At 39.4% G+C, this 12128-nt stretch overlaps 1 protein-coding gene across 1 annotated transcript in view; it reads left to right on the top strand.

Moving 5' to 3' along the window:
* Scp2 (sterol carrier protein 2) overlaps positions 1-12128 on the top strand; it is a 140846-nt gene that overhangs the window by 113229 nt on the left and 15489 nt on the right. Inside the window, exon 13 of the mRNA XM_004869228.4 lies at positions 3499-3592. Within this exon, the coding sequence (XP_004869285.2) occupies positions 3499-3592 (94 nt within the window). The remainder of the gene's footprint in view (positions 1-3498; positions 3593-12128) is intronic.

Genomic DNA, 12128 nt, shown 5'->3' with positions numbered 1-12128 from the left:
TTTTACAAGATGAAAATGGTTATAGAGATGGATGTTGGTAATGGTTGCACAACGTGGTGAATATATTTACTACAATTCAACTGTATCCTTAAAATGGCTAGGATGGCAAATTTTATATTTGTTATTTATATATATATATAAATATATAAGTTTTAACGTAATTACAAAAGTAGAAAAGTTTTAGAAGTTAAAGATCTCTGTATACCCAATCCAGAAGGAGAGCTACATTTCTTAAAAAGATTACTCAAAGATGCCATTTTTATCCCATTCCAAAAAACCCAAATAAACTTCCTTGCTACCAGCATCCCCCTCCCCCAGACCACACTATTTCACCCTTCCTCTAAAGGAATGTCTCAGAGGGGCCGCACTGTCTCTCTTTCCCCTCCCTGTTCTCTCTTTAGTTCACTGTAGTTGATTTCCACACTCCAGCACTTGACACTGCCTTTGTCAAGGTTATCTATAATCTTCAGCATTGCCAAATCCAGTAGGTGCTTGACTTCTTGGCAGCATTTGACATAGCTTACACCTTGCTCCTGCACTTTCTTCTCTCTGTGCTTCTATGACAGTGTGCTTCCCTGAATTTCTGCCTGAGTCCTCACTGGCAGCAGCTTCCCCTTCTGTCTCAGACCTCTAACTAACAGGGTTCCAAAGGGCATTGTTCTGGGCCATCCTTTTGCTGTAATTCCCATATAGTCCATTCCTGGGGATTTATGTGCTTTCATTATGCTGATTACTCCATTTCCTCTCCAATTAGACCTCTGCTTTGAGCTCCAGACTCTCACATCCAGCTACCTTCTTGTCACACACATCTTGTGCTGACTCTGCCTGACTCAGAATGCTGGTCCCCTCTACTCCCACTGCATTCTTCCTGTCACAGTAAATAGCATTGCCATCCCTCGTTACTCACAAATATCTGAATCCTCCTTGCTGTTTCGTCATCTCTTTTCATCTCCCTCACTCCCAGCAACAAAGCCTGAGGATTCTGTTTCTATTTTGAATCCACTTCCTCTCTCTATCTAGACCACTCCAGCAGCCTCAGAACTAAGTCCCCTCTCCTGTGGCTCCTCCCCAGATCATTCTGTACACTGTCATAAGAATAACTGCAAATCAAACTTTTTCCCTGTTACCATTTCTGTACCTTCCCAGATTGATTCCTTACTTGGCCTGCCTGCATGGTCTGGTCCCTCCTGCCTGTTCTCCAGTTTCATTTCATGTCGTTCTCCCACCAACTGTGTTCTAATGATCCTTGTCTTCTTTTGCTTTCTTTTGATCTACCAAGCACTTTTCTCCCTCAGATCTTGGCAGTTTCTTCTTTGAACAGCTAGATCCCTTTCTTGCTCTAAATTCACCTGCTCAAGAAATCATTCCATGACTGTCCTACATAGTTTCTTGTTATTTATACCCCAACACTGGCTGCAATCTGCCATTATTGTGTGTATGCACTTCTTTTTCTTCTCCAGTGGAAGAATGGAAACCCAGCGAGGGGCTAGGTCTGACTGTATCCCCAGGGGCAGCCGGCAGTGTAGCAGGCAATCACTAGATGCTTCTGCAGTGATACAAAGTGGAAAAGGAATAGAAAGGGAGAAGTGGATTGTGTGGGGGGAGGTCAGAAGAGCTGCCTAGCAGTCTAGAGACCCTCCTCTTCTCAGACCCCTGGGGTTTTGGGGCACACCTGACACCCATGGGCCCTGCACTCTGCAGGGTGCCTTCACACAGATCTTGGTTACTTGTGCAAAGTCGTGGGCACTCCCCACCTCTGCCCTCAGATAAAGCAACTATGCACACAGATGAAACAACCTGCTGAGAATTACATCCCCTGTGAATGGAGGAAACCACACCACAAAGCTCAGAGCCCGCACCTTTGTGGTGTGTGAGGGCTGTGTTCCTTCTGCCACATCAGGCCACTTATCAGTGCTTATTTGTGGTTGTTTTATAACGACCAAAGAACTTGATAAATTCCCATCTCCTGTTGCAGGTAAAGGTCTATCTCAAGTCCATTCTGCTTGCTTCCCACTCCCTTATAGCCCTGTTTTGCTTATCATCATCTCTTGCAGACTGCTGCAATAGCCTCTTAGCTGACCTCCCTTTCTCCCCAATTTCCAGCTGGCAGCCAGATTGATTTTGTGAAATATGTAAATTGGAGTATGCTCTACTGTTCTTCTCATTATACTTAAACCAGAAACTATTCTGCGAGTGATTTTGGTGCTGAGGTCCCAGGGCCACGTGTGTTTTTTAAGCAAGGGCTCTACCATTGAGGTGCCTCTCCCTCCCTTAAAACTGAAACTTCTGAGCATCATCATAAAGGCCCTCACCAGTTGCCCTATATGTTTCTCTGACCTGACTTTCTTCTCTGTTCCAGCCAAACTGGCCTTATATTTCCTTTAACTACCAAGCTAAGTTTCTACCTTAAATCCTTTATTTCTAGGGGTTTTCAGGCTAGAATTATTTCCCTGCCTAAATCTTTGTAGGCCTCCCTCATTTACATAGTTTGAGACTAACTTAAATATCACCTCCCCAGAGAGGCCTTCCAGGGTCACACTGTCTAAAATAGGATGAGAGGGCTGGGGTGTAGCACCCTGGTAGAGCACTTGCACACCGTGCAGGAAGCCCTGCAGTCCCCAGCACCCATCAATCAGTCAATCAAACAGCATGTCTAACACACATAAAATATTCTGTCTCTTTATCTTGTTTATTTTCTCTGTAGTAACTGTATTCTTTATTTTTAGTTATTGTCTCTGCTAGGATATATGAGGTATGATCATAATATACAGTGAACGTTTAAATAAACTTTATTACAGTAAAGGACACATTGCCATTAATTCCCCTCAGAAAATATCCCCTCACTTCAAAGATACTCATCGCATCATTTTTTTGTGAGTTTCTTTTACAAAGTGTGATTGAAAATGCTGTGAATGATTCTCCTGATGCCATCCAGTGGAAAGGCAGGCTCCTAGAAAAATGACGGAGTGTCCTCATCCACCCCATTCACTGGCTCTGGTACCAGTGACTTATGGCTCTTCCCCAAAGTCAAAACGACCATGAAAGGTAAACATCTGAATTTGTTCAGAACATTGACACAGCCGCAACAGTGCAAATAAGGACATGAAAGAGGACTTCCAGAACTGCTTGAGACAGTGGCAAGAATAATAGGATAAGTGTGTTCAAAGTGAAGGGAAGTATTTTGAAGAGGATTAATGGCAAAGTGTCTTTTATTAATTTTTTTTAAATTCCCCATATTTTTCAATTATACCTCATAAGTCTCATGAAGGTAGCTTCTTTGATTAACTCTGTTTTCAAGAACACTTAACACCTAATGAGCACTCAGTATTTGGTGAAAAATTGGGGAGAAATGCTTGTATTATATGCTTGCTAAAGATTTTAGATAAAAGTTGCTACATCTCTATTTTTAGGACCCTTGAAAACACTGTTTAAAAATCAGAAAACGTAGTATCTGTGACATGCTGACTTGAAGTTGATCCTTTCCCCCACTTCTTTCAGGATGAATCAAATTGAGGCTGCTCTAACCAGCTCTGCTGGGGATGGATTTAAGGCAAACCTTGTCTTCAAGGAGATTGAGAAGAAGCTTGAAGAGGTGAGATTTGTATAAAATACTGGGGGAAGACCCTAGGCCAGAGAAAGCACACATAGGTTTCAACTACTGCCATGTAGTCACACAAGTTGAAAATTTATGCCATGTTGTCAAGTACTGAGTGTGTTTTAGATTTCTGAGTGTCTATTAATAAGAATACACTTAAGGAATACACACAGATCTCCAGATTTGAGTTAGACAGCCATAATAAATATTGTGTAAAATTGTCATTCTTTGTCCCGTTTGCCAGAGAGAGATTCATTATGGACAAAGTTTGTATGTAAAGGGGTTCTCATTTCCTCCCAAATTAAAAAGATTTTATTTAGAATCATTCTAAAGAATAATATTTTAGGGCCGGGGATTAGCTCAGTGGTTCCACTGCCTGCCTCGAAAGCATAAGGACCCGAGTTCAATCCCCGGTACCAAAAAAAAAAAAGAATAATATTTTAAATGTCTCGATTCCAACATTTTTAAAAAAGGAATCATTTGTATTTGATTTTTTTAAAAGGAGATTTTAATTTATTTTGTTATGGTAAAATATAATGGTAATTAAATAAATTTTACACTGTACAGAAACATATAAAATTGTAAATATTCCTGCATTCTACCAGAGTTCACTAAAATGTTAACAATGGTGAACCTACGTTCTGTCATCTCTTTCTGTACCTAAATTTACAGTTTTATGTAACTCGGGTCATATACATGTTGAGTTTTTTTATTACACTCTATATGCACATTGTTTTTATGTATAAGAATTGGTTCTTGATAGATAATGATCACACTAAAGCAATCGAACAGTAACTCCAAAAAGGGAATTACTATCCTAAACAAAATTATTTACTTCATTGTTTCAATTAGATTTAAGACCAAGGCAGAATTATGGCATTTCTCACAGTTCAGATTACCTATTTGATAAAATGATCAAAATGTGCTAAAATAAACAAAAGGATTCAGAGCATTTACACTGTGTCTTTCACGCCCCTAAAGAGTCAGAGAGTGAAAAGCAAACATTGGGCCTATTTCCTAATTCCCTATGGTGGAACTTCTTAGCACAAAGGTAATTACACCATGGATGGTAGCCGGAGATGTGTCCTTGTGAAAGGGCAGCACTTTCAGGATTGTCACAAGCATCTGCAAGGCCAGGCTAAGGTGTGGGGGCAGGGCAGCGCTGGCCCAGGCCACGGGACTGTCACGCTGCCACCTTGCAGATACATGCCTGCATGACGCTACCTGTCTTAACCACTGCTGTTTGCTCTTCACAGTGCATTCCATGGCTGTAAATATAAATCCCTACCATCCCTTTTCAGTGCATGCTATGCATTACACAAATATGTCATAATTTATTTAACTAACTCCCTATCACGAATATTTTGCTTGTAAATGCTGCAATAAATTTCCTTTTGCATTTGAGTACTTATGCTAGGATCAACTTAGCTTAGAGAATAGAAAAGAATTTTTGTGTTGTTAGATATGTACATTTTGCTTTTTTTTTTTCTTTTTTGGGGGGGTGGGTACGGGGGATCGAACTCAGGTCCTTGTGCTTGTGCACAGGAAGCGAAACCACTGAGCTAAATCCCTGGCCATTTTGCATTTTAATACAGTTTGCCAGACTCCCCACTAGAAAGGCTGAGCTTGAATTTTTTTTTTTTTTTTACTTTTTTCAACCTTAGTCTGTATAGAGATTATCTGGGGTATGACTATAGGGCAGTCATTGAATAATTCATTGCTGTTTTTATTTTGCAGCATGCTTTCAGTTTTGCATATGTATGCCCTTTTCTCCCTGCTCCCATTTTTAATTCTTTTCTCCTCTATAAGCTTACCCCACCAACCTTATACCCTTGTTTCTTTTCTCCTTCCCACGATTGTCAGTTTTCTCAGTGTTTGCAGCACTAGAAAATCTTGGATTCTTTGGTCAATTCATACATTTTCTGCATTAGCAAAGGCAGCCTGGCAAGAGATTTTATTTACACTTTTGTCTTTGTTAGCAGTACTCCATTGCCCTTCTTTGAAATCTGTCTTAAGTTTTTGTCCCTACTAAGTTTACGGCAGGACCTACTCCTTGACCTTTTTGCCTACTCAGAAAGAAGTACTTTTCTTCCATAAGGAGGCACTTAGGACTTTCTTAGTATTCATGATCTCCAGTTTCACAACTCCATTTTGTTTTCCCTTTTAACTCTGTCTCCTCCTCACGAATTTCCTTACCCACTCTCATGCCAACTTGAAGTGAACACGTTTTATTCACCAGTGGATGAGATTTTGTAAGAGGACCAATTGGTTCTCAGAAGTAATAAGTGAAAATTAATCTGCATCTTTCTTAAGTAGGTGGGAGGATAAGTGAAAGATTGCAGGAGTTTCTCTTCAAGTGCACAGATGGGGTTTCTGAATGTTTGCTGGTGTTCTTCTGCTCTGACTTGGTGCCTGCTCATAGCTGTATTACTGAGGCATTTTGCAAGCAGATATTATGGATACACCTGGAAAGAGTCATCCATGTGGTGCTGGGCCCGAGGACCCTGGCTCCTGGGTGGCCTAGCACACCATCCTTATTAACCCATCACCCTGGGTTGTCTGCATAGAACCTCAGAGAGAAAAGATTTTGAGGAATGTGGAGGAGACTTTGAACTTCCTTTTAACTCCTTCTGTGGTAGCAGATACTGTTCTGTGGATACACTCCGGTTTGAAGTATTGATGTAATCTACAGTTGTGGTATGGTATAGTCAGATGGAAAGAGCATTGAATTTGGGAGTAAACCAAGCTGGGACTGAGTTTGGGTTTTGCTGCTTATTAGCCGTAAATCTCTGCTCCTCATGGAATTGCGTGGTAAGAGAGATCTGGAAAAATTTTTCCAGAGAAAAGTAGCTTCTTGAACAAGAAACATGGGTACATGTCCAGGGCCTTGAGAGTACCTGTGCAGGAGAATTAGCCTGTGAGCTGAGACTTGGGTGATGAGCTTGGGGTGGGAGTGGACAAGAAGAGGAGGTGAGTGTGCTGGGTGAGGACATGGAGCCAAAAGAAAACATGGCGCATCTATTCAAAATGATTAGTATTATTGGAGCATAAAGCCTGAGAAGATGGCTAGAGATAAGAACAGACAAGTATCTTTTAGATCATGAAGAGTCTTGAATGCTATGTGAAGACAGACTTCATCCTGTTGACTGTGTATGAAATTCAGGTCTGAGAGTATTAGATGTGTTACATTAGTGTGCAGTGGGTTATGTTAGGTGGCCTGATGGGCAGAAGTATAGAGGATAGTCTCAAGCTTTTGTTTTGGTTTGTGGTTCTGGGGATTGGCCTTGCACACGTGAGAGTGAGGCAAGTGTTCTACCACTGAGCTACACTCCTAACCGGTCTAAAGGTCCTTAACCTCTCCAAGCCTCTGTTGCCTTTTCTCCTTAATAAGGTGATGTTAATGGCTCCCCAGTTGCTTATGGGACTTTATGAAGATTAAAGGAATTACATGTATAAAAGTATTTGAAAACTTTAAAGTCTTCCCCCAAATTGTTGTTTATAATTTTTCCTAAAGTCAACTGAAAATAATTTGAGCTTTTTTAAGGAAAACCAAAATAAGATGATTTCTTTTGCATTTAAAAACCTGGCAGTCATACTGGTGTTTAACTAGAAAATTTGGGGCCCAATGTGGTAGCAAATGCCTGCGAATCGAGCACTCTGGGAGGCTGAGGTGGGGGGATCACAAATTCAAATCCAGCCTGGGAAATATAGAGGGCTGGGGATGTAGCTTAGAGGGCTAGAGGTATAGCTCAGTGTGAAGGCCCCAAGTTCAATCCCCAGTACTGTGCCCCCAAAATAAATAAATAAAACAAATAAAAAATATGTAGTTAATTTCAGAACATCCACAGGTAGAAGATGCACCTGGACTGAATGTTTTTAGAACAACTGCTTTGTCTTAAGATACTTGGTTGATTTCAGGTAGGTGGTTTGAGGTGATACTTGTGTATAAGAAAAAGATTGATGTACCCAGTAGGATGACTAAATTTAAAAGACAGTAAATGTTGACAGTGAGGGATATGGAGAAATTGGAGCCTTCACTCATTGCTTTTGAGATTGGTTGCTTTTTGTTTGTTCATTTGTTTGGAGACAGGGTCTTGCTATATAGTTCAGGTTGGCCTTGAACTCACTACGTAGCCCAGGCTGGCCTCAAACTCATGGCAGTCCTCCTGCCTCACCCTCCCAAGCGCTGGGATTACAGGCATGGACCACCACAGATTGTTACATAGTATACCCACTTTAGAAAAGTTTGGTAATTTCTCAAAAAGTTAAATAGCATCATATGACCCAGCAATTCCACTTCTAGAAACATACCTAATTAGAGTCTATGTCCACCCAAAATCTTGCTCACAAATGTTGATAGCAGGATTACTTATAACAACCAAAAGTAGAAACAACCATCACCTGATGGTAGGTCAACAAAATGTGCTCCATCCATACAAAGGAATAACTGGCTAGCAAAATGAGTGATGTACCCCTCAGTATACACTTCAGCTTGCATGGCTCTTGGAAGCATTGTGCTAGGTGAAAGAAGTCAGCCACAAAAAGCCACATCCTATGTGGTTCCATTTATATGAAATATCCAGATTAAGCAAATCAGTAGAGGCAGGAAGTAGATTTGTGGTTGCCAGAAGCTAGTGAGAAAGGATGGTGTGTTTGTTTTCCACTGCTGTGACAAAATACCTTAAATAATTCAACTTAAAAGAAGGAAGAGGTTTCAGACCATGGTTGCTTAGGTCTGTTGCTTTTGGCTGTGTGTGGAGGAGCACATGGTTAGTATCTTGTGTCAGTAAATTCTCAGAAGAAACAATTATTTGAGTGTTTTAGGTACTTATTTCAGTGCCTGAATATAGTAAAAGCTTTGGCCTTTGTTAAAGCAGTGAATATTGGGGCCGGGGATTTAGCTCAGTGGTTTCGTCACCTGCGCAAGCGCAAGGACCCAAGTTCGATCCCCGGTACCAAAAAAAAAGGGGAGAATCTTGCATATAAATTATTGCTGAGATGCAAAGCTAAGATAAAGAAAGAATGAAGTAAAATACGCTAGAAATAAAAGAACTCAAAAAGTAGCCAGTTCCAAAGTAAATATAAAAGCTTACTATATTTCTATATATTTGCAATAACCTAGCCATAAAATATAATGAAAAAATTAATTATTAGCAAGAGTGATATAAAATACCTAAGAATAAATGTAGCAAGAGATGTACAAAATCCTAAAATGGGGGAAAAATCACATTTTTCTAAGGGACATCAAAGGACAGTGTTAAAGACTTAACATTGTGATGATAATACCTCTGCTCCAAACAGATGCATATATTCTGTGTAATTCCATCCTAAATTCATCAGCATTTTGGGGAAAAAAATCTAATAAAACAATTACAAATACGTAAAGAAGAAAATTTGTTTCCTCAAATCCAAGAACAGCCAGGTAAGGTGGCACAGGGCTATAATCCCAGCACTTGGGAGGCTGAGGCAGGAGGATCAGTGTGAGTTCAAGGCCAGCCTGAACTGCAATAAGTGAGACCCTGTCTCAAAAAAACAAACAAAAAAATCCAAAAATAGCCAAGAGTATTTGAAAGAGAGGAATTATGATGGGGCTTTGCTGTGCAGAGTGAAGTACATTATAAAGCTATTATATTAGCACAGGATTAACAGGCAGATCATAGAATAAAACAGCAAAACAAAATACTAACATTCATTGAACAAATTACTCTGCGTTATGGGTATTTACATAATTTAATTCTCATAGAACTTTATGAGGGTAGTTTTATTTCTATTTAACTGATTAAAAAAAACTAAGACACAGCATTTTAATAACTTGTCTGGGGTTATTAGAAGCATTTGGCAGTATAGGAACTCAAAGCTATGCTGATTCCCAGGTTCACTGTTCTTAACTAGCAAAGTTTATTTTTAGGAATTTTCTTTTAAATAAATGAGGCTATGTGAAAATATGAAGATATAAGAATGTTATTCAGAGCATTGTAACACAAGCCTGAAGATAGAATTAGACTAAGTAACAAGCAAAAGGGTGTTGATTAAGTAAAATATAGTACCCTTTTATAATTTTATATGTGGCCATTTAAAATTATGTGGAAGGTGATTAAAAAAAAATAAAACCCCAGCATGGTACTGGTACAAAAACAGACAGGTAGATCAGTGGAACAGAATTGAAAGATAGCATCTTAAACAAATGGTTCTGGAAAAACTGGTTACCTACATGTAGAATGAATATAGAGCCCTATTTCTCATCCTGTTCTAAAATAAAATCAAAATGGATCCAAGACCTAGATACTAAAACAGGAACACTTAATCTGCTGGAAGATAAAATAGGTAAAACTAGAAAATATAGGCAAGGACTTTCTTAACTGAACCCCAGTTACATGAGAGATAATATGAGTCAACAAATGGGACTATATCAAATTAAAGAGTTTCTGCACAGCAAAGGAAACAACCAAAAGAGTGAAGAGACAAAAATTTTTGCCAGCTACTCCTTGGACAGAGGACTCATATCCAGAAGATACAAAGAACTCATAGACACCCCCCACACACAATAAAAGGTGCCATCCAAAAATGGGGAATTTGGGCCGGGGATTTAGCTCAGTGGCACAGTGCCTGTCTCATAAGCACAAGGTCCTGAGTTTGATCCCCGCTACAAAAAAACAAAACAAAACAAAAACAAAAACCCCAAAAATGGGGAATTGAAATGAACAGACACTTCTCAGAAGAAGTTCAAATGGTCAGTAAATACATTAAAAAATGGTCAACATCTTTGGCCACTAAAAAACTGGAAATAGAAACAACACTGAGATTCCATCTTACTACAGAAAAAAAAATGGTTATCAAGAACTCAAAAAAACCCAACAAATGCTAGAGAAGTTGTGGGGAAAAAGGAACTCACTAGTCCACTAGTGCAGCCACTTTGGGAAATCAGTACAGAGATTCCTCAAAAAACTAAAAATAGGAATTCCATTCAACACAGCTATCGTATTTCTGGGTATCTTCCCAAAGAGCTAAAGATATGTTACAGTGGTAAATGCATACATGTTTATAGCAGCACAGCTCATGTTAGCTAAATATTGGAAGGGGCCTATATCTCCATTAGCAGATAAGTAAAGAAAATATGGTTTATATACACGATGGAGTACTACTCAGCCGTAAGGAAGGATAAATTTGAGTCATTCATGGGAAAATGGATGTACCTTGAGACTATAATGCTGAGTGAAATAAATCGGACTCAAAAGCTTAAATATCATATGGTTTCTCTTATATGAGAAACCCAAGCTAGAAATAATTTTAAAGAGTGAAATAAAATATAGATGTTGGGAAACAGGAAGGCAGACTCCGTGGAGATGGGAAGGGGATCTGGGTAGATGAGAGGAAAGGGAAGTAAAAAGGATCAAGATTGAACGTGTACAAGTGCCATTTCCCACGATGAACATGTTTATTATGTATAGCAAACATACTAACTAAAAGGGGAAATGGATGGAAGGATAGTGACATAGTAATGCACATAATTACATGAAACAGAAAAGTAGATTATAAAATAATAGGATCCCATGTTTAAAATATACATACAGAGAAAAAAGATGGGATCTATACCAAATACGATTTTCTTTGATAAAATTATGAAAATTGAATAATTTATATTTTTCCTTATCAATGTTTTCCACTCCACTGTGTAATGTGCTTCTTCTCTAGAGAAAAATCATTTTATTAAAATCACTGTGCTGCTTTTGGTTTTTTTAAACAAGATGTGTGAACTGCTGTTGCCCTTTCATTGTTCGCCATGCCAACTGCTCCCACAGAGCCTGTGCCCATGGTATATTGTCCTAGTGGTTGCAGAGCATTGCTGTCATTTACTTTTCTGAGTCCTGCTTCCAAATCCTTGGTGCCTAGAACAGTGTCCAGCTTAGTAAATGTTTCAGGGAGGAAAGATGAAGCTGAGGGAAGGACCAAAGAAAAGAGGCAGGGAGGGAAGAGGGAAACGGCCTGCAGGCATGATTCAGGTTATGCTTTTTGTATTAGGCCAGTCTCACCCCTGATACCCAGACGTGAGTGGCAGATGGTGTATTCCGTGTATAATTCTTTTTATTAATATAGAAAACAACTTGACACCCCACCCCAAATAAAAAACTTTGATCTCAGAACCACTTATCTGTAAGTTCTGATTGTGGAGAACCAAAAATGAATATAATTTATTTTGCCAATTTCTCATCTCCAAAGTTCTAAACATTGGAGTGCAAAACGAAGGGATGAGTTAGGAATTCCTCCTACATTTGGAGAGATCAGAGTGAATCTGTCCCAACTCCCTGAGACAAATGAAGGCTGTTTTAGCAGAAAATGCTGCCATACCACCCCCATCTTTCCTTTCCTTCTACTAGTAGTGTCCAGAAAGCCATTTGAAAAGAAGATCTGACAGATGTGGAAGTCGTTGCCTGGTTGCCTTCCTGTCTTGTGGGTAAAAGATCCTAAGGGAGCTTGGGCACTGCCCGATGGCCCAGCTGCTCCCATAATATACCTATTTAAACATTAATTTGTC

Source organism: Heterocephalus glaber, unplaced genomic scaffold (genome assembly GCF_053883595.1).
Source record: "Heterocephalus glaber isolate CG9 unplaced genomic scaffold, H.glaber_assembly_v1.0 deba00001451, whole genome shotgun sequence".
In the NCBI taxonomy this organism is placed as follows: domain Eukaryota; kingdom Metazoa; phylum Chordata; class Mammalia; order Rodentia; family Bathyergidae; genus Heterocephalus; species Heterocephalus glaber.
This window is presented reverse-complemented; position numbering and strand designations above follow the sequence as displayed.